The sequence below is a fragment of the Meriones unguiculatus genome, chromosome 15 (genome assembly GCF_030254825.1).
Source record: "Meriones unguiculatus strain TT.TT164.6M chromosome 15, Bangor_MerUng_6.1, whole genome shotgun sequence".
Lineage (NCBI taxonomy): Eukaryota > Metazoa > Chordata > Mammalia > Rodentia > Muridae > Meriones > Meriones unguiculatus.
In genome coordinates, this window is record NC_083362.1 from 7090533 (window position 1) to 7117162 (window position 26630).

The 26630-nt window shown below is 48.1% G+C and overlaps 2 protein-coding genes across 3 annotated transcripts in view; one reads left to right on the top strand and one right to left on the bottom strand.

Annotated features, from left to right (window-relative positions):
• The window catches only part of Cyth3 (cytohesin 3), a 97962-nt gene extending 94771 nt beyond the window's left edge, over window positions 1–3191 (top strand). Inside the window, exons 10-13 of the mRNA XM_021651763.2 lie at window positions 140–216; window positions 295–366; window positions 451–605; window positions 823–3191. Coding sequence (XP_021507438.2) covers window positions 140–216; window positions 295–366; window positions 451–605; window positions 823–895 — 377 coding nt within the window. The 3' untranslated portion in view covers window positions 896–3191. The remainder of the gene's footprint in view (window positions 1–139; window positions 217–294; window positions 367–450; window positions 606–822) is intronic.
• Window positions 3192–3268: 77 nt separating this feature from the next.
• Window positions 3269–25812, bottom strand: Usp42 (ubiquitin specific peptidase 42). Of its 2 annotated transcripts, none has more exons than XM_060368087.1 (18): window positions 25663–25812; window positions 21447–21693; window positions 20167–20367; window positions 17370–17480; window positions 16527–16629; window positions 15709–15776; window positions 15000–15070; window positions 13946–14028; window positions 13231–13342; window positions 12700–12840; window positions 12433–12533; window positions 11003–11156; window positions 9830–10558; window positions 9653–9747; window positions 7441–8916; window positions 6380–6681; window positions 4855–4894; window positions 3269–4130 (listed from the first exon to the last, which is right to left on the bottom strand). In XM_060368087.1, the coding sequence occupies exons 2-17, from the start codon at window positions 21682–21684 to the stop codon at window positions 4887–4889; spliced, it is 3993 nt and encodes a 1330-aa protein (XP_060224070.1). In that variant the 5' UTR covers window positions 21685–21693; window positions 25663–25812; the 3' UTR covers window positions 3269–4130; window positions 4855–4886. The 2 variants fall into 2 exon arrangements, with proteins under 2 accessions (XP_060224070.1, XP_021507449.1); XM_021651774.2 differs by having other exon boundaries at window positions 3269–4278.
• Between the last annotated feature and the right edge of the window lie 818 nt (window positions 25813–26630).

Here is a 26630-nt window from a genome sequence, read left to right on the forward strand (position 1 = left end):
GAAGCACAGTCGAGCTTGGCTCCTGTGGCCTTTGGGCAGGGTAGTGAGGTGGTGGTGGTTGTGGGATTCTGGGCCCCTCTCTGGGCCCTCGGGCTCCAGCTGCCTGAGCACCTGCCTCACAGGCCTCGTCTGCTCCTAGGGGGCCGTGTGAAGACCTGGAAGCGGCGCTGGTTCATCCTCACAGACAACTGCCTCTACTACTTTGAGTACACCACGGTGAGTGGGCCGCACAGCCCTTTCCACAGGCCTGGGACCTCGCTCTGCCGGGCCTTGCCTCACAGCTCTCTCTCCTAGGACAAGGAACCCAGGGGCATCATCCCACTGGAGAACCTCAGCATCAGGGAGGTGGAGGACCCTCGGAAACCGGTACGTGGGTTCCCTGTGCCTGCGCCTTCTCTCCCTCCATCTTTGGCCCCCGCCACCCTGTGACGGCTCCCTTCTCTCTACCAGAACTGCTTTGAGCTGTACAACCCCAGTCACAAAGGGCAGGTCATCAAAGCCTGCAAGACAGAGGCCGACGGCCGTGTGGTGGAGGGGAACCACGTCGTGTACCGCATCTCCGCCCCCAGCCCTGAAGAGAAGGAGGAGTGGATGAAGTCCATTAAGTGAGTGAGGGCAGCCAGGCCGGTCAGGCATGTGGGGGAGCAGGAGTGTGTGCACACGTGTGTGCATGTGGGATGCCTTTCCTCGGAGTGTCAGAAACTCAGGCGGCCTGCCCGGCTACCTCACCCCTGGACTTGCTGCTTGCTTGGGAACGCGTGGGGTGGTGGGGCTGGCATCCAGGCCCTCCTGCAGCCTCAAACTGCTGAACTTTTTCCCCAGAGCAAGCATCAGCAGGGACCCGTTCTATGACATGCTGGCCACAAGGAAAAGGAGGATTGCCAATAAGAAATAGGTAAATGCCAAGACCCAGGCTCCACAGCAGAGACCCCGGCTACTCGAGGAGGCGGTGCGGTGCCGGGGTCCGCCAGAGCAGCCAGCCAAGCCTCAGAGCCTGTGCTGTGCTCCGGGACGCTGGTCAGCTGTGAGTGTTTCCTTCCTGTCACTGTCCTGGCGTTGACCTTTGGGGAGACCCTTGTCCACAACAGCACCTGGTGATACGGCCTCCGGATCTGCACAGCCCACATGGGACTCCTTTTCTGGAACCAGAGCCTCATCCACACCATGCCACACCTGCTCTTAGGGGCAGCGCTAGCTGTTCTAGAAGTCGCTGTTTTATATCAAAATGGGAAAGGAAAACCTACCACTTTTTTATTCAGAATTTTTCTCAGATATATAGGATTATAGCTTTTATATGCCTTTTTATATTCTGAAAATTATAATGAAAGATACTTAATTTCTAACAGTAGTATTTTTAGAATGGCAGCTCTAAACTCCTGGACACAAGCATATACTGTGCACTGAAAACAGCCTAGATTTGCAGCCCCCAGCGCTGCGGTGGGAGAGGGGCCTGGGGTGGCAGGCGGGGCCCAGGCAGCCTCTGGGTGAAGAGCTGTGCTAAATTCCCTCACAGGCTTCTAAGACCGCTCGTTCACTAAAATACGGCAGTGGGTCAGGCTGTTTATCCCGTCAAGTGCTGAGGCCTGGGAGACGGAGTCCTTTCCTATGTATGGGTGAAACCATAGGAAACTGCTGTTTGACTTTCAGACATGGCAGTTCCGTGTGGTCCAACCGCACACGGCTCACGGCTTCAGTACTTTTGTTGCTTGCTGTTTTCAAACTTTTAAGTGCTCACTGACGTGTGTTTTGTGTAATGAGTAGGCATAAGCAGCCAGAAATAACCCACCCAGCCTCTGTAGTGCCGAGTTCTCCAGCACTTGACATCCCGTTTGAGGGGAAAGGCTGAAGATGGCACTGAGGGGTTCCTGTAGCATATAGAACCCTGTGTATACCGGGGTGTGTGTTCAGGCCACCCTGTGCTTGGGCTGAGACTGGGTAAGGTGGTAGGGCCTTTTCTGTTGCGGCTCTGGGAGGCCCATTCATGATCTGGAGGAACCTCTTGAGGCTTCATGTGGCTTGTTGGAAATGGCTTTCCCATGCAGAACTGCTTCCCTGCTGTCTGCATCCCGACAGTCCTGGAAAACCAACAACCATATGCACCTAGACATGACTTTCTGTGAGCTGGCTTGAGGCTCTTTGCCTCTGACCTTGGTGGCAGTAACTGTCATGTAAGATGGTGCAGGGGACTTGAAGGCCAAAAACTCCCTCATGCACCAGACTAATCACTTATTGGTTTATTCCCAAGCTTCTAGGGCTTGCTTTCTTTTACTGATACCTCAAATCTGAAACCCTTGCATTTGAGCTGCCTGGCTGGTGTGTATGCAGCTTGGCTCCCAGTCTTCCGTGGTCCTTACCCCCTCCTCCTTCCCCCTCAACCTGAACCCGCTGCTGGTTTGGCACCTGTTGGGAGGTGCGGACTGGCATTCCTGTCTCCTCACATCCAGCCCAGGTGTGGCCCTGGGGAACAGAGCTCTCCGTTGGATATTGGGGACATTAAGCATGAGGCCACCTGACGCCGTCTTTGATGCCATAGTTATCTTTGAAGGGATGTTGGTGCTAAGAATCCGAAGTTACTGGCTCTCAGTACCCACGTGGAGTCACCTAACTCAGGTTATGTTGTGTCAGTATTAGCCCCAAGGGCACAAAGGCCATTTCCAGAGCTTACGAAGGCTCAGGCACACCCCTGTCCGTCACTCTCTCTCTGCGCTCTCACTGAAGCATTAAGCCCTACTCTGGCCAAAGACAGTTTCCTGTCCTGCCTGGCCCTGGCCGCCATTTTTGAGTGTCAGGGCACTTGATGTGGTACCACAGTGTAACTAGGAGCCGTCTGGAGCTGCAGCAGCCTACTGTGCTTCGCGGCACACTGACTTCAGAGCTACAGGTGTGCTTTGCTGACAAGTTAGGTCGTTACAGACCAGAAACCACAAGTTGTGATTTCCTTCTTTTTACCTTAGAAAACATTTCTATTTACAATAAATAGTTACTATGTAAATAATGTACATATGTATTAATTTCTGCAGTGTTTGTTATACAGTGTACATACTCCTACAGTCTGCATGAAGAAATACCCTAATAATGTTGATATCATAATTTCTGGCTATTTTATTGCAAAGCAAACAGCTAGCAAAATGGAGGGCTTACAGCTGTCAAATACTGTGTTCCCTAAATAAAAACGTACTGCTCAAACAAAACTGCCTAAGACTCAATTCTTCGAAACAGGTGTGGCTGTGAGCTTGTGGAGAACAGAGTAAAAACCGAGACAGAGCTGTTTAATTTGCTGCCATTTATATACTATATAAATCTTACATGCCGTATATACAGTGGGGCAAGTGCTTTTTTAATCTTAAAAAAACAAAGATCAACTTTAGACATCTCTGAACAACACAAACTGTATAAACCATACAGATTATTCAGATACACACTGTATTAAATACAGTCTTTTCCCCACTCCCGTCTCCTGATGCAGGACCAGTGAATTATAAGTGTATCACAGTTTTATAGCATATCCATATTAAAAATAAAATCACAGTATGATTTTTGTCTGTAACTAGAAACTTGAAGGGATCAAGCTGACGACTCAGACTCCAATATCATATTGTCGAGACGAGACACAGTATAAAAAGTGTTAGGTAAAAAAAACATACTGTAGGCTTTACAAATAATGTCTGGATTATACATTCATAATGCAAATACTCATCATAACTGGTAAATTGATTGGAATAATTCCACAAAGTTCAAAAACAGAACTTGTCTATAAAATACATCTTCAAATCTTGAATACAACTAAAATGTGAAGCAAATTAGTTTCTAGTATCAGACATTGCAGAGGAAGCCCTCGAAGGTCTAGTTGAGAGCTTGGGTCTTTACGTAAGTCTTTAAATTAAATAGACGCACTGTCGTTTGTCCTTTTGAAGTCCATGGTTCCCAGCTGGCCGTGCACCAGGTGTCTAGCGTGGAGGAACATTACATGAGATACAAGTAGTCAACCTGAGTCTGTGGTTAAGCAGCATTTGAGATGGTCTATTCCAGGGCATTATTGTCAGTGTGGTTTTATGTACACGGTAATTTACAACGTTCAGCAGTGTAGAAAGTATCCGTTTGGAATAAGGGCAATTAAGAAAAGGTAAAAACTGAAGAAAAAAAGAAAAAAAAGGAAAAGTTGTCCATGGTAAAATCTGTACAGTATTTACTAAGGAAGCACCACGCAGTTTGGACAGTTATTTTCTATGTTTATAATTTAAGCTGAGTTGGGGATGGCTTCTGTTGCAAATGTTGAATCTGGAAGATAAGAGGTGCAGGCATTAGCCTAACGGAGGCTGGTCTCTTCCCGGGCTCTCTGGACACGCCCCCATGGCTTTTGAAAAGTTCTTGAACTGTGCTCTCTACCTTCCTGAACTGCCTAGGGAGCCCTGTGATGCTGGGCCCCAGACCTCAGGTGCCCCTTTCACTGGGCGGAGGACAGGGGTTAGCGGCTTTGTCTCAATAACACAGACAAAGCCTGTCAACCAGCTGCAAACTGAGCTTCTGTAGCAGCTCACTTCAAAACCCTCTATGCTGACTGGGCCTTGAAAGACAGTCTTCGCTTCACCAGGTACGGGCTCTGAGTTCCTGTGTCTCAGGCTATACAATCAAACGCCAGCATTAGGAACCAGGGTACAGCCCTGACACAACTTCTATGTGTGGGTGCCAGCTAGTGGCTGTGTGCTGAAGGCACAGACACGCCAAGAACGCCCCGCCACACACACACACACACACACACACACACACACACCCGGTTTTCTTCACAAGGAAACCCGCCTATATCCACTCAGCACTCCCACAAATGACCAAAGCACAGACAGGAAGATAGCTTACCGTAATCTTCTTGTTGTTATGAGACCAAGGCTCTAATCACCTGGAAGGCAAAAGGAGGAAACGATTGAGTATGCGTGCATACCTGTAAGACTGTATCCATAATCAATTCCTGCAGTTTGATACCAGCTGCTGGAAAATCACTTCTAGGGGATGAGCAAGCAGACCTTGGCTGGCGGTGCTGCAAACAGCGCCAGCACAGAATGCTCAAGAGCCACACCCGAGGACCAGTTCTCTGCCCCAGCACACTGCTGCATGTTCTCATGTGAGGACGAACATTTCTGTCAGGCCAAAGAAATGAGCTGAGAGTCACAAAAAAGAGCTGGAGGAAGGACTGCTGCTCTTGCAAGAAAGGATCAGTGGCCAGGCCCTGGAGAGAGGTTTGGGTGAGGTGTGGGCGCAGGGGCATTAGCTGCAGATCAGCCACCGGTTTGGAGCAACCTGAGGCAGTGTATGGGTGTACTCACAAGGAGCAAAAGGTTCCCCTGGCCACCAAGATGCCCACGTCTCTGCCACAACACAGGCCCTTTATTTGTGCCCACGATCTTTCAGTGTCTGAGGCAAGATTGACAGGCTTTCTGTACCAAGTGCTAGATGATGAGAACCATTTCTCCCAGCACTCGGGGAGACAGAGGCAGGTGGATCTCTGTGAGTCTGAGGTCAGCCTGGTCAAAGTGAGTCCAGGGCTACACAGAGAAATCCTGTTTCAAAAAAACCATTTCAGTGGGACGGGCCACGCCTCACCTTACTCGGTGGCAACACAAAGCACGTGGGCCTCAGCCGAAGTCTACCGGCACAAAACCTCCAACTTCACACACTTACTTTTCGAACCGCAGGTTAGTTAGGCTATGCTCTGGCCCCACTGACAATCACAATCATATCCCATACACTTTTTACAAGGCCAATGCTCCTACCTAGAAGAAAAGCTCATTGGAAACAGGACAGGAAGAGAAAGGAGCAGCCAGGCACATTGGTACTGCCTTATAGTTCCAGCATGCAGGATGGTGAGGCAGGAGGACTGAGTTCCAGACTAGCCTGGACTGCATAGGAAGGTGAAAGTGCAGGGGCCGCCCTAAGTTTAGTCAGTGCCAGAGGGAGACGAGCTCAGCAGGAAGAAACCAGCAGCGTGGAGGGTGCCAGAGCTCAAGACTGCTACAACTCTAGAGGCCTCGCTACTGACTCTAACCTAGGACCTGGGTCCACGAGTGCCTTTAGAGGTTCCGAAGTTAAACCACACACAGAGATAGAGCGTGCACACACAACACACACAAGCACAGACCGTTTCAAAAGCCAAAGTTCTACTGTGTGACATACAACGGCGCTCTAAGTTGCAGGGTTTTGTGCTGGGCCCAGCTCCATGCAACTCAGGCCTTCCACAGGGCTAGACACACCCAGCCAGAGGTCAAAGCACACTTCTGCTCACAGGGTGGGTCTGTCTTGGGGACTCGAATCCATTCTCATACCCTTCTGTGGCCCTTGCGTTTCTCTTCTGCGTTCGTCACCGTTCCTTAGTTCCCCATCCTCTTACCCTGGCCATACTCTGACAGATGGCATCTATCAGGCCGGCTCTCCATCCTCAAATGCTTGCTTTTCTCCCGGAAAGAGCCGCTGTCTTCTGCAGCCAGGCCGGCAGCCAGCAGAAAGGTGCCCTCTGTTCTCCGGAAATGGCCGACAGCCTCATAGCTTGAGAGCTTCGGCAAATGAATCTCAACATCTTTCACAAAGTCCTCCGACTTCCTCGAATGTCTTTTCTTTTTCTTCTTTTTCTTCCGGTGTCTATGGAGGTCAGCATCAGAGTATGCTCCTGAAACATCAGATTCTTGCTGGTGCCTGCAGAAGAAGCAGCCAGAGTTCAGAACCAAGGAAACCTGCCCTTCGGGCTCCCCATCCCCCAGGACACCGAGTATGCATATATGAGCAAATTTCTCCTGCTAACGTGTGGTTTCCTTTTGCAGAAACAAGATCTAAGGCGCTCCCCAACAGTGCTCTGCCCTATTCTGCCATGTGTCCAGGCACAGGACAGAAGGCAGCTGTGACCTGCTGCCCGGTTACAAATGGCTATGGCGGTCGTCTTCCAGTTTAGTGTTCAGGGATGTGGCATTCATGCTCAGGAATCAGACATCAGTTAAGACAGTCGCCAGCAGCTAAGCTCCTACGTGAGGCAAAACCAATCAGGTGCAGTGCAACAGCGCCGGGGACCCTGAGCCAGAAGGAAGCCTGCTGGGGCCTCACAAGGATTAAAAAAAATTAAGACTTCAAAATGAGAAATGGTGCCTTAAAAAGGAATAAAAGCCAAAGAAAGAAATAAATGGTGTGTCTTAAGCTTACTCTATGCAGGCAAACAGGCAGACAAGAAAATACAGCAGGTACAAGAACATGATGTGACAGGCTGGAAGAGTTATTAGGGACCAACTGTGTGAAACTTTAGAGATATGTAAAATAATCTCAAAATGCAAATGACTGAAAAAAAAAAAACAAAACCAATCCAACTTGTGGAGCAGTGAGCCAGCCCCTTGGCCCGGCACTATCAGGACCGGGCAGGCACCGCGGCCACGCCAGGCTCAGCCACTGCTGCCCTCCTCGGCTCACCTGCTATCTCGATCCCGGTGTTTGTCTTTGGACTTCTTTTTCTTTTTAGATTTTTTGTGCTTCTTCCCCCTCGGCTCTTCTGGCGCGTCCTTCTCCAGGCTCTTGTGGACTCTCTTTTCTAGGTGGCTAGTGTTGTTTTCTAGGGTCTCATGCCTCCGCTTCCTTGACTTGACACTTTCGTGTTCATGAAAGCGCTCAGGGAGGCTGTGGGTGCTGTCCTGCACACCCAGCGAGGCCTTCTCCTGGGGATGCCTCTCGAGGGGCAGGGGAAGGCCAGGGACCTCGCGTGGGCTGTGGAAGTGGGGCCGTTCCTTCCCCCGGGATTGCAGCTCCCAGCCCTTACGACCCCAGTAGCTGTCCTTGTGTGGCCGCCCAAGCTGGGCAGTGCGCTCATGCTCGCGACTATGCAGAGGCCGCCACTCGCGGGCCTCCCGGGCCGTGTACGGGGTGTACCTGTCGTGGTGATACCTGCACTTGTCCCACCGCATCTTGTCTGGGTAGAATCTCTCCCTGACCCAGGCGTGCTCATTCTCCAAATGGTGGTACCGGCTCCAGTCCTGCTCCGGGCCACTCCTAACCCGTGAGTGATGGTGGCTGTACCTGCTCAAGGAGCGGTGCTCAGGGCTAGCTCTGTCGCCATGGCCCAGGTGCTGGTCCCCGTTGCAGTATGTATTAGCAAGATGGCGGTCCTGCTTGGGCCGCTCACGGCTGTAGCAGCGCCGCTTCTTGTGGTGGTGGTCCTCTGTCCGGGCCCTACTGTCCCTAACGTGCTCCCCGCTGGAGGAGCGCTCTCTCCGGCTTCGATAATGTCCTCGATCCACTTTCCGGAGGCTGCTCATCTTTTCCTTGGCTGGGGAGGGCTCCTGAGCGTTGGGCCCCACCTTGCCTCCTTCGCTTCTGTCCCCGGCAGCCTGTTCAGCAGCCCCTTCACAAGAGCTGCTGGTGGTCCTGTCAGGCTGAGGGGGTATCGTGTCGGCAGAGACCCCCGAGCTTCTGGAAGAGTCTTCCGCCTCCTCTGACCCCTCTGTGCTGAGGTAAAGGAAGAGTTTCTGCTCACAGCCATCACCCACGAGTCCTGAGGGAGCAGGACTCAGCCTCTCCACTGGCTCCGTCAAGGTGGAGACCTGCGAGTTCTCAGCTATATCCCCCTTCACTGCTTGGGCTGGCTGGCTCGGGCTGGCAGTCAAGTCTCCAGGGTCACACAATTCAGGCAGTGGGGCATTCCCCAAGGTAGTACCGGTGCTGTTACAAAGAGCAGCGACGGAGGGCACAACCTCCACAGGGTTCGCTGGAACAATGACGGAGGAGTCTTCTTTGGTACAGTTGACAGTGGGCTCCAGGGGTGACACGGTCGCAGGGCTCTTCATGCTCCCATTGGGGACTGCCTCCAGGGTCTCAAGGGGACCAGTCTCATCACTGATGGGCTCCAGCTGTGAACCAGGGTCCTTCTGGGGGCTTTCCCCTGTTGTAGTCCAACTACAGCCACATCAAGACAAAGACACAAGGTACGATTAGCCTGCCTGCCGCCCAGGCCTGCCCGGCAGTTCTGCTCAACAGCCTGTAACTTCTCTGATGAAACCATTATCAGGTTTATCATTCCTGGATACCAAATTTTTTTTTTTCCCTCATTAAGTACAAAATAAGGCCTACTTCCACAACTCTGCAGTTCTAGAAGCTTCATACCTTCAGGTAAGTATCTGACTCATCTGAAGAGCGAAGTATAGCCAAGGATGGTGGCTACACACGCTTGTGACCCCAGCACCTGGGAATGTCTAAAACCCCAGCACCTGGGATGTCTAAAACCATCTAGGGACTGGGGCTTGTGGCTTAGTTGGAAGTGCTCACCTAGCATGCACAAAACCCTGGGCTCTGCCCTCAGCAACACAGACCAGGCGTGGTGGCGCACACCTGTCCTCCACCACTCTGGAGGAGGCGGAAGGACTGAGAATTCAAGGCCATTTTCAGCTACATAGGGAGTTGAAGGTCAATCTGAACATGAGTCCCTGTCTTAAAAACACGTTTTCAGGAACGCCATTGGATCTGAAGAGGATGTACAGGAGGAAATGTCAGCAGTTTCTCAGCTGGGATCTTACTCTTCTAAGGGGCAGCTAACAAGTCCTACAGAGGATCATGCCATTCGCTGCACTATCTCAAGTGCTCCCTGTGAAACTTCCCGAGGTAACACTAGCATACTCACTGACACAACTCCTACCTCTCTTCAGCCGCTGGGCCCTTGGCCTGGCTGGCGAGCTTGAAGGTCTCAAGAATGCTGTCTTCGGGAACAGACTGCAAGGGAGCAGGTGTCACCTACAATAAAAACAGTTACTTCAGCCCAAGAAACCCAGCTCAGTAAGCTCCAAGATCTGAGCTCTCCTTCCCTGCCACTCACCTTTCCAGGAAGACCATTAAGTTTTGAAAAGAGGTTTTCGGTGTGTGCATCGGGCTGGGCCTGGCAGCCGGCACTGGCAAATGCCAGGCTATTCTCTTTTGAGTCACTGTCTGCACTATTAGCACCATTTAGCAGGGCGGATTCTTGCAGCTCATGAGGGGAAGCCTCACCGTCCTCGTCTTCAGCTTCTGGCCCGGCACAGTGAGTGCCGGCCACCATGCCCACACCGTTCTCCTTGGCCACGCCCTTTGACTCCTCATCAGACTCTTCCGAGGACTCGGCCCCATAGGGGACCAGCACACTGGCGCTCAGTTTAGCCTTGCCGTTCACCATGGGCTGGCAACAGGGTTCGCTGGGGGAAACTGATTTTGCTACTTTAGTAGAAGCTGATGTCGTGGGTGCGTTCGAGGTAGACTGTATTGCAGAAGGGTTAGTGATGGTGGAGGAGGGCGCCGCCTTGCTAGGGGCCTCCAGAGAAGTGCCATGGAGGTTGTTACTCAGCTGTGCCTGACCTTGCCGAACAGGCAACTTGTTGTGAATACTGATGGTAATTTTTTGTTTCTTGGGGTGTTCTGGGATAACTGAGGGCCTGTTAACAGACCAGTTTTGCACAGAAGTCGAAGCATTAGCAGGGCTGGCCCTATTGACGCTGGTGTTTCCGTTAGGGCTTGACACCGAACTGCTTGGTGTGTCTTTCACTGGCGTGGTGCCATTCAAGTGTGGCGTATTCTAGAAGGAGGAACAGAGTGGCTGGGTGAGTTTCTAGACAGTGTGCACATGGCTAGGGCCCTTCTCATTCGGGTCTTGGGAACTGACAAGCTTGACCTCTGTAGAAATATCCACCCTTCTGTTATATGTTTACAAGCACAAACAGCTTTCACACTGCCACATTCCTAAGATGACCCCCCCCGACATGAACCAAGTGTCCCTCCCTGAAGGAGCTGCACTCCCGAGTCCAGCTTTAATTAGGAACCCACTACTTAGCCCACACGGAGCGTGGGAGCACACAGTAGGAGGGACCGCTGGGTGATTCTGCCACCCTGAGGCCTCTGTAATACAGGGCCACAGTGGCTGCAGGCAGGGGGTTCAGCTGCAGACGAGGCTACTAGCGCAGTGACAGCAGGCTTGTGAGTCAAGCAGGAAGGAAATGCTTTCCTGACTCTCAAGCGTTACCTTCATCACATGGGAAGGCAGCTGGGGTCCAATGAAGCCTGGTGCCCCCTGCTTGTTGTTCACGACCCGCTGGCTGATTCCTGGGCGGGGAGAGGACTGGCCGGGGCTGTGGGCAGGATGAGTGGGTTCTCCTCCATTTTTCACATCATGGGACCTGAGGACAGAAATGGCTTGTTTGAGGAAGGATATCTCCTTAGAAGATTCACTTATAAAATTCTACAGTACCCAAGCCTGTCAGGAACAGGAAATGGGTCTTCCATGTCTCGAAGAGCTACACACATCGCCTCCGTCAGGCTGTCAGTGCTGCGGGATGAAGGCAGGACACAAGAAACTGACTCAATGACACATTACGTGGGCCCAGCTGGCCTGGAACTATGAGATCTGCAGAGCGCCTCTGCGTGTTGAGATTTACATTAAAGGTATACGGCACGGCACCCAGCACCAGATGGTCAATGAAATGTTTGTTTCGGTTTGGGTTTTTGTTGTTATTGTCAGGTTTTGGCTGGCCTCAAACTTGGGGCAATCCTCCTGCCTGAGCCTAAGGGCTAAGATTACAAACATGAGCCTCCATGCCTGGCTTTCAATTGATGTTTTAAACATATCCTGATAGTTCTGCTGTCTGAAAACTATTTTTCCTGTTTATGTTTTCAATAATAAATATAAACCATTATGGAGAATCTGTGATAGCCAAAACAGTTACTTACAGAATTGTCACTGACTCCGCATCTCCCCTTCTGATTTAGGCTTTTGTCCACACTGCTCTTTTCAATACCTGTATTTAGTCTTTCAAACTGTTTCCCACCCATATACATCCATCTCAGAATATTAAAAAAAACAGGCTTTATGAAAATCCCTCTCATGAGAAAGATCAAGGTCGGATGTGGCCACTCTCGTCAGGTTGAGTATCTGGGGAGAGCCTTGATTTCAGCTAGCTGGGATGCCTTGTGAGGCTGCAGCTGTGGCTGACTTGAGGCTAGCTTGCATGAGGCCCTGAGTTCTACCCCAAGGGCCTTGCAGCCTGGAGCAGGCATTACAGTTCTCTCCAGGGAGAGCTGCTGAGTTAGGGCTTGCAGCCACAGCAGGACAGAGTGGGCGCTGGTGCCGTAGCACCCAACTGGAGGCCTGTGCGCAATCTGGGGAGGTGCTGGGTCAGGGCACGCAGGGACACAGAGCCTTTCCCAAGCCTCCGCAGCCCCTAGGCCACTCAGCTGCCTCCTCAAGGCTGTCCCCGCCACTACAGCTGCTGGTGAGAAGAAGCCTGCAGGCTCATAGCCAGTACTCAGAAAGACCTCCTCATGCTCGGGAGCATGGCAACTCATCTTTAACTTGCTGTCTGCAAAGAGTAGGTCAAAATTAAACTTAAGTATGCTGATGGGGGGGGGAAGAATCGACATAACAACAAAGCTGATGGCTTGTTTTTAAGGAAATACCTGATATAAAAGAGCACATAAGCTTGCTGGTTAAGCACCGATCTAATATCACTGGTGGACACGATGGAATCATTCATCTGATACCAGAGGCCATTGCTAGCCTGCAAAGAGACCACAAAGAGAGAGGGGGAGAGAGAGACTGGATTTAGTCTGACATCAGGACCACAGTCAAAAACCACCTAAGAAAAATAGACCTTCACCCTCACTGGAGAAGTTCCACTGCTGATCCCACAGCAGGCTTATCAGCCACCCAACTTAGCAGCTTACCTTTATGTAGCAAAAGTAGTGGCCAGCATGACAGTTAAAACCAGTGTGCACCAGCACAGCATACAAAACATAAATAATTGGTTCTCCGTTGGGCTGAGACATATAGGGCCGAATATCAAGGTACTCGGGATATTTCACATCCTAAAAATAAATGAAAAGAAGAAAAAGGTCCAGCATTTCTGAAGACAGATGGCCCATGTTTTCACCTAGTCCCATAGCAAAGGAGGGTGTCCAAGGAAGGGCCTCGCAGCCCTGCAGCCCTGACCCCAGGCACCTAGTGCATGGAATAGAGAGGCCTCTTGATAATCCCACTGTGTTTGCTTGCCCTAAATAAGGCCACACTGTGAGTCTTCAACAAAATGCAGCACTGACAGCTCTATATGTCATTCTCAAATTTTTTATTAAGTGACTCGAGCACATCTTATATCTCTTGCACATTACTGCATCTTGGACACTGTCACCCTTCACTGATTGGGAAGGGAGAAATTCAATGTACAGTAATGAAAAAAAAATCATGAATCACATATATACCTTAGCAATTTTTCCACCGGTAAAGTTGGCAAAACGCTTCAGTGAAATGGTGAGAACATTAGAGGACCTATGGATGGTGAATCTCTTCGAAGCTGGAACCATTTTTTTGCACCTTGAAGCACAGGAAGGAAGTGTTAGGATGCTCAGTGTAGATAAGTTTTAGTGTTTTGGTTTTCATTTTTCTCAAACACCTTAAATTAAGATTTTAAAACAAGGAAACTGAAAAACAACAACAAACCATCCCCTTGGACCAACAGTCAAGTACTAAAATCAAAGACTGCATGATGGCTGGAGGGAGTGAGTCAGTGCACACGGCCCCAGGCTAAATCCTCCGTAACAGCCACATACACATAGCAGTAATAAATACAGAGGGAACTACCTAAGGACTTGAAAGAAACATAAGACATAAGGAAGATCAGATCCCAAAAGCCATGCTGGGCCACGCAGAAGACTCTGCCTTTAAAAAGACAATTCCAAAGTCTCAATAACTGATACCATTAAATGGCTCACTTGGGCCGGAATACAGCTCTGCGGCAGAGCACTTGCCCAGCACACGTGAGACTCTGGACGCAACACCCAATACCAAGAACAAAAAGAACAAAGAAAAGGAAAAATCAATTAAAAAGCACTAAAAACTTGAGTCAGTTTCTAAGCTGGAATAACCACAGAAAGCAAACTCTCTCCGGAAAAGAAGGAAGCACATCACCAGCCATACTTGCTGCATTTGTAGGCGTTCTCTCCATCGAGCTGTTCCGGCTTCACAAACTGCTCTAAAGCCTTGGTAACACTCTGAGCAGCCTAGGAAAAGGGCACACACATCATGTCAGCGTGCACACTGCCAGGGGTTGAGATGGATACACAGATAAAATATGTGTGCACATAACCACCCCCCAGCGAAAAGCAACAGGAAATTATATTGTAATTTTGTTGTTGTTGCTTCTACTTTTATACATCTACATAAGAAATTATACTCCCTCCTTGCTTGTCCTTACTTTAAAGACAAGCAGATTAAAGTGAACAAAAGCAGATGGTAGTTTTAACTTACACTAGGATAAAAATAAAACCAGCAGGAACTAGGTAGGCATGTAAACTAAGAAATATCTACTTACGAGACCCACCAAACAACTGCCCAGAAAACAAGGCTTCCAAGCAGAATCAAATGAAAACAGCAGACAGGCTAAGGCATAATCATAAGGCCATCTTCATAAACAGAAAGCAATCTAGAGCCTGAGAGATGGTTCAGAGGTTAAGAGTGCTTGCTGCTCTTCAAGAAGAGCCAGAGTTCAGCTTGTAGCACCCACGTCAGGCTGCTCACAGCACCTGTAACTCCAGCTCAAGGGGACCCAATGCTCTATTCTGGCCCCTGCAGGTGCACACCCACACAAAACATACATACTTTCACAGATACACACTTTCCCGTGTGTGTATCTGATACACATGTTGAAGACTCTAAACGTTTTTTAAAAAGCAAGCAATCTACTTGAGCAGTATAGATCACCCCACCAAAAATGAGTTCTCAGAGGCAAGTTTTAAGAGGCAGGTTTTGCTTTTCTCTGAACTATTTCTCCTTTGTTTATTATAATAAGCACAGAACTGAATTATAAACAGAAAAACAAGCTCCAAACAACAAAAAAAGGAGTGTAAAAAAATTCAATGAGCTAAGTAAGGTTTCTCAGAGTAAAACCATCTACGTTTGATTGATATGAGCATGCGTAAGTCCAAGGCTAGAAAGGTTATTTAACTTCACGCCTGGGAACTGCTGAGCTCACCTTAATCTCCAATGTTATGTCCAAATATGGATCAAAGGTATCTGAGACACCCTTGCAGTTTAAACATTTGACTGAAAAAAAAGAAAATATGAACAGTAAGTAAGGTCTATTTATTGCCCCACCAACTACTGTACGGACAGTATATATTTCAAAATAAAGAACTTAAGAGTACAACTTTTATTACAATGAGAAAAAAACAAAACAAACAAACAAACAAACAAAAAACAACCCAAAAAGCCTGTAAGTAAATCCTAAATACCATGGGTAGAAGTGAGACAAGCCTAGCTTAGTTGAGCTACTATCAGCTAGACTATAGTGTTATACCTTCTAGATACCTTGTGATTCAGGAATTGGAAGGCATCGCCCTGAACACGTTTGCACACACGATGGTATGTTATGAATGTTCTATAGGGCACTGTTACTGATACCACCAAAACAGAAACTCACTTCTCCCTCAACAGGAAACGAAAGGGAACTGACATCTTAGACCTGTGCTCAGACGTGAGATCTCTAACAGGGAGAGAACGATGAAAATCGTATGCGTAGTATGCTCCCAGCTGGCTCCTGCATAAGCAAGTACCAGAAGGAAATACTATAAACAGAAGTCTGGGCAGAGCTGGGATCTACTTTTCATTATCATCCTGCCCCTGCTGTTAACATTTTAAAACCGTAAGCATGTTATGGCATGAACCTTCAAATAAAATTTTACCTCGAGATCTTAGGTATCCTCCAAATATCTGGCAGACAAGGGTGGTAGCCTGTGTGTGTCTGTCTAATCTGAAAAACAGTCAAACAGCGACATGAGAGGAGAGCTTGGCAAACACTCTGGATACTGTGGCTACAGTGTAGAAGCATCTGTTTACGAAAGAATAAGAACTGAGAGGAGAATCACAAAGATGACAAGTCAGAAGGTGGGCCAAGTGAGACCTGGCCCACTCTCAGGACTCGGTGAAGAGGGCAAGGAACTAAGCTATGAAGGGACTTGGGGCAGAGAATCAGGAAGACGCCCTCTGCAAACCTGTGCTTCGCTTTTCTTTGCTGAGGCCAAGCAAGGGGAGCTGAAAGCAGAGCACCTTCCTCTGCTCAGCACTGACGGTCAGAGACCCATCCTTAAGACCCTGAGACAATGAGAGCAAGTGCCTAGCAGATAGGTTAGAACCTTTAATCCGCAGTCTTCCCAAGTCTGCATCTGACTTTTAAGAAGCTACAGAACTGAATGGGGAGGGGTGTGTGGCAGACTTCTGAGTCTGGAGATGAACAAGGAAAATATTAGGCATGGCTGAAAAAGAAAAGCAGCTAGATTCAGACCCGGAAACTAAAGCCTGAAAGACTGAGGCCTGCTGCCCTGCATCTAAGATCAACAAATTCAAATGGTTATAGTAAGCCGATCACTTTAAAATAATGAAAAAAACAAAACAAACAAAAAAAAAAAAACCACAAGAGGTTCTGCAGACAGATCTGTGAGCCTTCAAGGAGACAGGCTGGGAACGTGGCCATAGGAAGCAACATTCACTCTGCTGTACTTACTTATTACTGCCGTTTAGACATGCTTTCTGCATGGCGTCCACTGTGTACTGAAGAAATTCATGGGCATCTTCTTGGTTTCCAAAACGGAAGTGTCTAGCTATACCTAGAAGATTTGAAGAAAGACAAGGCTTTATGATTACATTATGCCAGGGCAAGACCCCTCAAAGCAACACCTTGAACTATGTGCTTGGGAAATCACTGAATGGCTTGTTTTTTGAGGCTGAGCCTTATGCTCTCACAGTCCTCAAACTCTCCATGTAACTGCCAATGACCTTGAACTCCTGATCCTCCTGCCTTCCCTTCCCAAGTGTTGGGATTACAAGTGTGCATCACCACACCCAGACAATTTTGTATTTTCAGCAGCTTTTTTAGGCAAAATGATTAATAGTTTGTCACTGTGTTAATTACCTCTTGTCCCCTAATTATCTAGCTAGAAGCCTGAATGAGTTTTGTATTCATTTTTATTACAACTTGGCAAATTCAAATTATAAAAAGGAATAGTACAAAGGACATTAATACACTGGGCATGACGGCACAACCCTATGCTCTAGTGCTTGGGCTGTGGAAATTAAGAGGATCAGGAGTGCAGGCCAGGCTGAGACACAGGAGAGCCTGCCTCAAAAAGCATGACGTGTGAGAAAAAGAAAACTGTGTAGATGCCTGCATGGCTATACACCTATAACCTCAGCACTCTGGAAGGTATGTAGAAACAGTGCCATGAGTTTGGGTCCAACCTGGCCTACAGTGTAAGTGCCTATCTCAAAATACTAGGAGGAGGAGCTACGGCTGCCAACACCGCTCAGACATGGACCACTGCTGTGAGACACTGCAGCTGAGACTTACGCCGCATCTCATTGATGACGAACATGGGCTTGATCACATCCCCAGGGTTGCTGAGAGCCTGGGTGATGTGCGTTTGCATTGTGCACATCATGCAAAAGCCTTCCGCGTGGCCTGCAAGATAATGAGAACCGAGTGAGCAAAATGTGACAACATGCAACAGGAAGGTCCACCAGAAGTGAGGGGCAGATGCCCATGATGCGGCAACAGTGCCAGCTACCATGCGCGCGCACTGAGCCCGCTACTATCATTAATTTTCATTTGGTTAACCCAGGAAGCCTGAGTGGTAAGTATATACTGACTATTTTAAAGACAGGAGAAGAAATGTACCCCAAGTCAGACGTTCACTAAGTAACAGATACGCAGGACAAAGGTGCCCGATGTTTCGGTGGAGGAAGGCTACTCTCTGCACACACACAGTGCAAGCAACTGCAACACAGGAGACCTGTGTATCACAGTGGCAAAGCACTTGCTTAGCATGTGCGAGGCCCTGAGCTCAATCCCCAACACTGAAAGACAAAAAAAATTTCTTCATGCCGCAAACAGAAATTAACTTAAAAAGGTATCACTGATCCAAATAAAATGTAGAAATGTCTAGAAGAAAACATACTAAAAATATCTCTGACCTCAGACTAGGTAAGGATGTTTTTACATTTTACGTATTGTGTATGTGTGTTGTATTGTCTGGAAACCTGTATCAGTGTGTGGAGGTCAGAGGGCACCTTGTGGGAGTTGTTCTTTCCTTCTATTACAGGGATCCTCGGTATGGAGTTCAGGTTGTCAGGCCTGGTGGCAAGCAACCTGCGCCTCTGAGTCAGCTTGCCAGCTCAAGAGTTCTTAACAACACACTTAATATATAACTGATTAAAAATAAAAATGAATGAACTACAAGTGCTGACAATTAAAAGTACACTTTCCAAAAGACACTGAGACAAATAAAAAGATACCTGTCAAACTGGAGAAAACATTTCCAAGTCTCAGTCTAACATTCCCCAAATATATAAAACCCTCAAAATTTAACAACTGGAAAACGAGTTTTCAGACAGACAAAAGACTTAAAAGGGGAGGGGGAGCTGTGGCTCAGTTGGCAGCCTGCCTGCCTAGCATGTACGCAAGCCCTGTGCTCCACTCCCAGCACTCTATACAAAGGACATGGCGACACACACCTGTAATTCCCAGGACTCAGGAGGTAAAGGCAGGAGGATCAGAAGTGGGTGTGCCTGTCTGGGCTCATGAAATCCTATTTGGGGAAGGGGGTGGAGGGGAACTGAATAGGCATTCATTTCAGTCAAGTAAATATCCAGAATTCAAATGCCCACAGGATGCTTACACCATTACTAATTAGGGAATGCAAAAAAAGTCACAACAGGCAGAAGCCTCTCCTAAATATCCCTGAGAATGATCACAATGGTAAGGCCTGGGGTTTGAGGGTACAGCTGAATAGCAGAACATCTACCTAACAGGCATGACACCCTAGGTTTAAGCCTTAGTACCAAAATTAAAACAAAACAAAACAATAAAAGCCCTGAGCACACCTTGTATTGAAAATGTAGGCTGTGAACAGCACTCTTGCCCCTGCCTGTCAGGACTGACACATTACAATCCCTTTGAAACAGTTCTGAAGTGTTTAAAAGTTCTCAGGATAAAGCCATTTCATTCATACATATATTTCCAAGAGAAATAAAGTATTTGTTTTATGAAGGCTCGCAAATATTCGTAACATCTGATTTAATTTTTTTTTTTTTTTAATTATGTATTGGAGACAGGATCCCAGGTAGCCCAGACTGGCCTGGAACTCACTTTGTAGATCCTCCTCCTTCTACCTCCCAAGTGTGTAGCTGTGTAATTGTGATAACTCAAAACAGGTACATACATGCAACCAACAGAACAATGCTGAACTAATTATGCCAAAACAGGCAAATTAAAATAATAATTTGTAATGCCATATATGCAACATCCTAAAAAAAAAAAAAAATCAAACTAACCTGTGTGACCGAGCATATCAGAAGTGGCCTAGGAAGAGGAAGTGATTACAGCAGCAGGGAAGTGGGGACTGCAGAGGGACTAGGAAACTTTTGGATATGATGACTATAACTGCTGTCATAGTCTCAGAGGTATACACAAATGTCAACATGCTTCAACTTGTGAATCTGAAGTATGCCATTTACCGTTTATCAATCACACCTCAAAAAAAGCTGTGGCGAGGGACAAGGACAGCAGTCAACCTTCAAACTGAATGACTTAATTCCGAATTTCCCTAGCCAGCACTGAGCTGGGCTTCTACCAAGTTAAAAGAAATCTAAAAGAAAACGGCAGGAATGGCAGCTCACACCTGGGAGCCTGAGGAGGAGGAAGTCCACCTTGATTTTTAAGGCTGGCAGAGCTACATAGTGAGACACCACCCCCCAAAAAAAAAAATCAAGGGGTTCTGAAATGTCAAATGCTGACAAAATAAGCTTTTAAAAAAATACTTTACAGATCAAATTAGGTATAAAATGCTCCTTATACAACCAAAACACCAATCCTAAGAATTCCTCCCACCTCCACCCCCACCCCAGTTTCTAAACTAGCAAGCCAACTTCTCAGTGATCATATAACTGGGTTTTTTGTTTGTTTGTTTATTGCAGGCTGAGGATTAAAGCTAGGGCCTTGTGCATGCTAAGAGAGCACACTACCACTGAGCTAATTACCAAGCCCATGATCATGTAACTTCACTATCTAATGTTCATCTCAGAGGATGACAGCAGCAGGGAAGCAAACCACAGCAGGACAGACATGCACACAGAGACTCGGCACTCACATGTCTTGGAGTGTTCATGAGATAACATGTAGTTGGCAAGGGGCGGTGTGTAAGTCAGACACTGCAATGCGGCATTGGCAAAACAGGTATTGCCCAAATTCTGGAGCCCAGCGCCAACTCGATGAGCTTGTTGCCACTTAAGACAAATCTTTTCAGATGGAAATAGAACCTTTTGAGGAGGAGCAATGCCATCACCTAGGACTTAGGGGGAAAAAAAAAGAGCAAAAGATTAAAAACAAATGATCAAAACAGAGCAATGCCTGAATCTGATCAAGACCTCACACCTTGTTGCCAGCCTGCCACACAGAGAACGTGCAGAGCCCAGGGTGAGACTAATACCACACTCATTCGGCTTATTCAACAAATCACTTTCAAGGACAAAAGGGGGAAGGTACAAATTACAGGACCTTAAACAGACATAAATTCACCCAAAGCAAAGAGTAGACTTCATTCAAACTAATTTAAAAAAAATTTTTTTGAGGGCTTGCAAGACGGTTCAGCAGGTGAAAGAACTTGCCAAACAAGTGTGATGACCTGACTTCGATCCTGGAACCCTCAACAGACCCTGGAAAGTCACCTCTGACCTCCACATAGATACCACAGCGGGGCACTCAAATTTTTAAAACTTATTCAATGGGGAAACCTAGCTCCTGACTGATTTTCTGTGGCTGTGTGTGTGCCACACGTGTGAAGGTGAGAAGGTATGAGATGCACACATGCACACATGTGCACACATGCACACAGAACGTGAAGAGGGTCAGCAGGTGGAGGGACACCCGAATGCCAGGAACGGTTGGCAGCTGGCTGATGGCTCTCTGAGAGCTCATTAGAATTCCATGTTTATGTTTTCTCACACTTTTTCATAATAATAGTTTGGGAATGTAGCTCAATTTACAGAGTGCTTCCCTAGAATGCACAAAAAGTACTGGGTTGACTCCCCAGCACTACCTGTAATCCCAGCGCTGAGGAGCAAGAGTCAAGAAAATCAGAAAAAAAAAAAAAAAAAAAAAGTATCAAGCCAGCTTTGGCTACAGAGTGAGTGTGAAGCCAAGATAAAAGTTTATCCTCCAAGAAATTGGAAATTAAAAACATTATTATCCTGATAACTAAAAATCAATCTATCGTGTTTGTGATACATGTTAACAGTGGGGCATGGGTAGGTGGGTCGGTGGACAAATCAATGAATGTTCCTTAGAGGAACTGAAATAGTTCCTGTTTGGAAATTACTGCCGTTCTGAAATATTTGCACGGGGACCCTGGCAGTACTCCCGCAGCCGTACCTTGATCCTTTGGTGGTGATGGTTTTGACTTATCAGGTACAGAGGAACTGGAATAAACTACAGCACCAGGCACCGGCCCTAACGGAAGTGGGTGACTTGAAACATCACTTATTGAAGACACGGCACCCCAGCTGGCAGAGCCTGTGTCCATGTCTTCAGGTGAGACCGCCTCAGAACTGCCAGACTGATTCTGACAGGTTGATGGGTCCGAAGGTTCAGTTTTGTCAACTATGGTCATTTTTCAACCCTGCAAAAGACAAAAGTATGCTTATTTCAAAAGGTGAGGAGAGGAGTCTATTTAGCCAGCCACTGTATCTTTGGCAATTTTAAAATTAGGGAATTTTAAACTAGCTTCAAACAAATCACCCAAATATAAAACATTAGTGGGGGTAGGATGTAGCTCAGTTGGCAGAACTCTTGCCTAGCACTCATGAAGCCCGGATCCCATTTCCCGTATCTCCAAAGCTAAACCTGCCAAGTGCAGCATGCCTGTCAGCCCAACATTAGAGACAGAGGCCAGAAGAGCAAGAGTCAATACAAGACCCTGCCTCAAGAGCAGCAATAACAACAATAATTAAAAAAAAAAAAAAAGGAACCTTGACCATATCCCCAAAACCATCTTTCAAGTTTATAATTAGGCCCTTCAATTCATAATTATATATACTTAATATTAAATTTCTACTGCTTAATCGTTAGGAACATTCTACACTTTATAATATAGAGAATATTTAGATTTAATTTTTAACTCAAAGTCTAAAATACCATTGTATGAAATTTGGTGTTCTGAAAAATTACAGCTGCAGAAAGTCTTACCAGTGAAACAAATACATTTTCCTGAAAAAGTCCACGTATATGGTATTTTAACTTTTAAAATGAAACATAACTTTACTAACATCACACTTTGAGCACAAATATGTGTATTTAATTCTCTCTGAATTGAAATATACTTAATTGAGTTTTTCTATGTGCTGGACATCATATTAATATATGATATTATGATTAATATATGATTATATATATTATAATATATGATTAATATATATTAATTTGCTAAATTTTCAGGATAAACCTTTGAAAGATCAGTCAAAATCTACGCTACAGAATGCAGCAATTACTGGGACCGAAAGCCAGGGCCACGAAACCCAGCAGGGCTGGTGTCTAACCATATCCCACCTAGTCAGCAAAGTGCTTCTAGAAATGGTCCTCTAAGTGTCCGTGCAGGCAAATCTACACGTTACACACTGAAGAAAACCTTTCAGGCATGCTCCACTGCCCTCCCTATATTTCTTCCCAGTATCTGAACTTGGCACGGTTTGGTCTCTGGAACACATACTCCCCACAGTATGCTCCCACCATAGGGTCCATTTTTAGTCCCTGCTCTTTCTGAGACCCCGCAAACTATTTTTTTATATATTCTTTTCTACCTCTGCCCAGTTAACACTTTCAGTTCTCAGGCTCAGGATTCATTCTTCTGTGATGCTTTCCCTGACAATTCCTTTCATTCATTACAAGACTGAATTAGAAGGGTTTCCTTGACAACACCTTTCACCCCAACCTTCTTGTGCTTATTTTGACGGAAGCCTGCAGTAAAAACTTTCCCTACCCTACCTGAAAGGGGGAAAGCTTTCCAAACGTGTGTTCAACAAATGAATGAAATCATGCAAACAGGAAGTAACTATCAATTGCTTTAGTATCTAATCATCTTTGGCATTTAATCATCTAATTCCTTAAAAACTCTGAATTAAGGAAATACCTCTAAATTTTGGCCTTTAAAATATTCACTACTTTAAAGTACAAAGGGTAATAAAATACTCATGTCCTTGCCACTTCAGTGAACATGTGAGCACATGCTTGCTGCTTACAATAAAGTTGTTTCTTAAAAGCTTCAAGCTTCTTATTTACAATTTTTAATTAAAGTGAAGTAAAACCTTAACAATGTGGGGACAGTCACAGAAAGCCAGAAAGTAAGTCAATTATATCTGATCTGAATATTTAGTCAATTGAAGATAAATGACCTTCATTCACAAAAAAGCTTGGGCCTATTATCCAAATAAAGTTTATGCTTTTCTCATGCTACAGGCAAAAGGAAAAGGAAAAGAAGGAACAGGAGGGAGAGTTAAAGGAAGAAAGCCAAAATTGGGTAGTAAGGAAAGGTTAATCTATCTTTAGTTAAAATAACATTAATAGCAGTAAAACCCCTTGATTTTTTCTGGGATAAGCAACCTTTTCAGGCAATGATTAACAAACAACCAAATGAAACATTGTATTTATTCTAGCAAGGGCCAGAAACAGGCAGTAGGCTTAAACAAAAAATATTAAGGAACACACAAGTCATCAACAAGTATGTTATTGTTTTGATTCTGGCAAGACTAACTAAATCAATTCATCTTCATTTAGATACTCAACCAATGAAATCTTACCCTAAAACCATCAGGTATCAACCTAAACTCCACCTCTTATAGAGATAACCTTTCTTAAAACCCAACTACATTGTTTAAGACAGGATTCATATGGCTCCTGTTCTTTAGTCTAAGTAAAGCTTCTGAAAGTTAGGGTTCAAAATAGGACTGAGAAACTAAGTGACTACTAAGTAACTACTTCAATGAAAGTTGAATCTCTAACCTGCAACACCCTCTCATGAGATACAAAGTTACAAGAGCCCGCTTAAAAAGACTCCAGCAACCTGAACAGGACCAGAGTTAGATAAACGTGCAAGACTAAGAACCTTTCCTTGATTACGTCTTTTTTATGAGGAGTAAATACCAGGCAACATCCATCTTTTTCATTTTAAAAAAGATTATCAATATGTAAACACTGTGTCACTCCACACACACTGAAGAAGGTCAACACATTAAAAAAAGAAACTGTTACAATCGACTTCTTCATTAAGAGCAGAATACAAGTTCTTGTAAGATTTCCATTTTAAGAAACTTTAAAAAGATAACACTTGAATTTTAACTCTATTTAGGTGAACAGAATGATTGGCCTTAAACCTCTGCAAACCAAATACTTACTGCAGTCTTGATTCAATGATTACAGAAAAGAAAGTGAAACCTGTCCCTAAGTAAAAACAAGTAAGTGTAACTGATTATTCCCAGACCTATGCACCTGAATGAGTGACATGGTAAAAGCAGAGTATTTAAAACGCAGACTTTGAAGAAAAGTTATCCCCCATTAAGCAGCTATGAGAACCCGAAGCTGGTGGTTACTTTGTAAAAGGGGCGTTAACTAGTTTGCCAACACTTTTTGTTACTTGAGTGTATTTACTTGAAAAGAAACACAAACAAGCAAGCCCTAAGGCCTTCAAATATAAAAGAGCTATTCAACAAAAGTAATCTCAACTGTATTCATTCTAGGGAGGTTAAAGTCCTAGATTGTAAAACTTTGGTCCCGTCAATTTTTCATTTCAAACATCTGAATCTGATCCCTCCCACCCGTCTTTTCCTGCAGGTAAGTTGGTTCTCCCTGCCCCAAAGATAAAGAACGTGAGGGAGGAAGGCACACTTGCTTTTTTCGGAGGGGAATGAGCTACGGGGCTCCTCCCCCCAACACCCCCGTCGCCCGCCTCTCCTTCGGGTGCCCGCTCCGGCGTGGGCAACTCCGGTGTTCTGCGGAGGAGCCGAGTGGACCGCGCCCGGGTGGGAAAGTTTGTCCGGGGTGGGGTGGGAGCGGGGTGGGGGTGGGGAGGCCAGCCCCCGCTCCGAGGGGCGCCCCGGAGCCGGAGGTGGCAGCCACGCGGGGGGCAGCGGGCGGGCCCCAGACGCCGGCTACACTGTCCCAGCGTGCACACGCCCACCCCGGCAGCGCCAAACCCGCCCGGCGGCCCGGGAGCTGCCGGCTGCAGCCCGGTGGGGCCGGAGGGCCGAGGGGGCGGGCTGGGGCCGGTGGGGGTGGGAGCGCAGTGGCCATGGCAACCAGGGGGCTCCGGCCCTCCCCGTGCAGCCCCGGCGCTGCCTCCGCTGCGAGCCCGCCCGCCGCGGCCGCCGCCTCCCGTTCCGCGGGCCTGGCTCGGCCGGGACGCGGCGCCGCCGGTCCCGCAGCCGTGGGGTCCCCGGGCCGCCCGGCGGCTGGAGAGGGGGCGGCGGGCGGGGGGCCGCCCCGGTCCCGGCGGGCCGCGGCCGGCGGAGGGTGGCGGGGCGGCTGAGGCCGCGAAGCCAGGACACGCGGCCCGGCCCCACGCCGGCCCGCCGCGGGCGGGAAGGAGGCGGGAGCTTACCTGACCCGGCTCGGCACTCGCTCCATCCCCCTCGGCCGCCGCCGCCGCCGCCGCCGCACACAGCCCAGCCGCCCGGCGGGGGACAATGACGTGCCTCCATCCGGGCACCGCCGCCGCCGCCTCCGGGTCAGCGCCGCACCCGCAGCTCGCCGGCCGGGCCGCCAGGGGGCGCGCCAGGGCCGCGCCCGCACGCGCCGCCGCCGCGGCCTCCGCCGCCCAGGGGCCGTCGCGCAAGAGGCGCGGCGCGCAGCTAACGGGCCCGGCAAGCGCGGGAGGGGCCGTCGCCCAAGGGCGGCGGGGCGCGGGCTGGCCTCGCGCGTCAGCAGAGCGCCGGGCGCCGCCGGAGGAGGCGCACTGATTGGTCCGACGCCCTGATTGGCGGGGCGCGCTGATTGGCTGGGTGTCCGGCAGCGGGGCGGGGCGGGGCCGCTTCCGCTCTGAGCCCCCGGAGCTGCTCTGGCTGGGGCCCTGACGCGGCGGTACACCTGAGCTGTCCATCCCTGGGCGTTGATGCCTCTCCTGCGCTCGGCCCTACAGATGGTGGCGGGGGCAGGGGGGAACCCCGGGCTCCTCGATCTCCGGCTTTTTACCCACCGGCCATCACCGGGGACCCCCGCTGGCCACACAGAGCAAAGAGACAGCACCCCATCGTCGTTTCACCTCAAGCCTTGCTCTGCAGTTTGAGGCAACAGGGGTGGGCTCTTGTGTCCTAGCGTTGCAGTAATACTTCTTGTCAAGAGTAGCTCATGCTTGCTCCCTCTCCTCTGCAGCGCCTGCCTGTGGCATTCACTTAGGACACAGCCGTGAAGCACTCACTGCTGACCCCTCACTCCACCCTCCTGACCCCGAGAGCTGTGGTCCTGACCACCACCCCCGTGCATTCTCTCTGAGCCTGGTCTAACTGGCTCCTCAGGCACTCCACTCTGGTTTCACTTTACTATTGTGGACACGGTTTTTTGTTTTATTTT

What these genes read in the sequence shown, in the direction of transcription:
- Usp42 (XM_060368087.1), bottom strand. Translation starts at nt 21,684, where the DNA reads ATGACCATAGTTGACAAAACTGAACCTTCGGACCCATCAACCTGTCAG. An exon ending in ATCACCACCAAAGGATCAAG is followed by an intron (nt 20,368 to 21,446) that starts GTACGGCTGCGG and finishes TTTCCCCCTAAG; the next exon opens with TCCTAGGTGATGGCATTGCT. An exon ending in TGCCTTCCCATGTGATGAAG is followed by an intron (nt 10,559 to 11,002) that starts GTAACGCTTGAG and finishes TCCTCCTTCTAG; the next exon opens with AATACGCCACACTTGAATGG.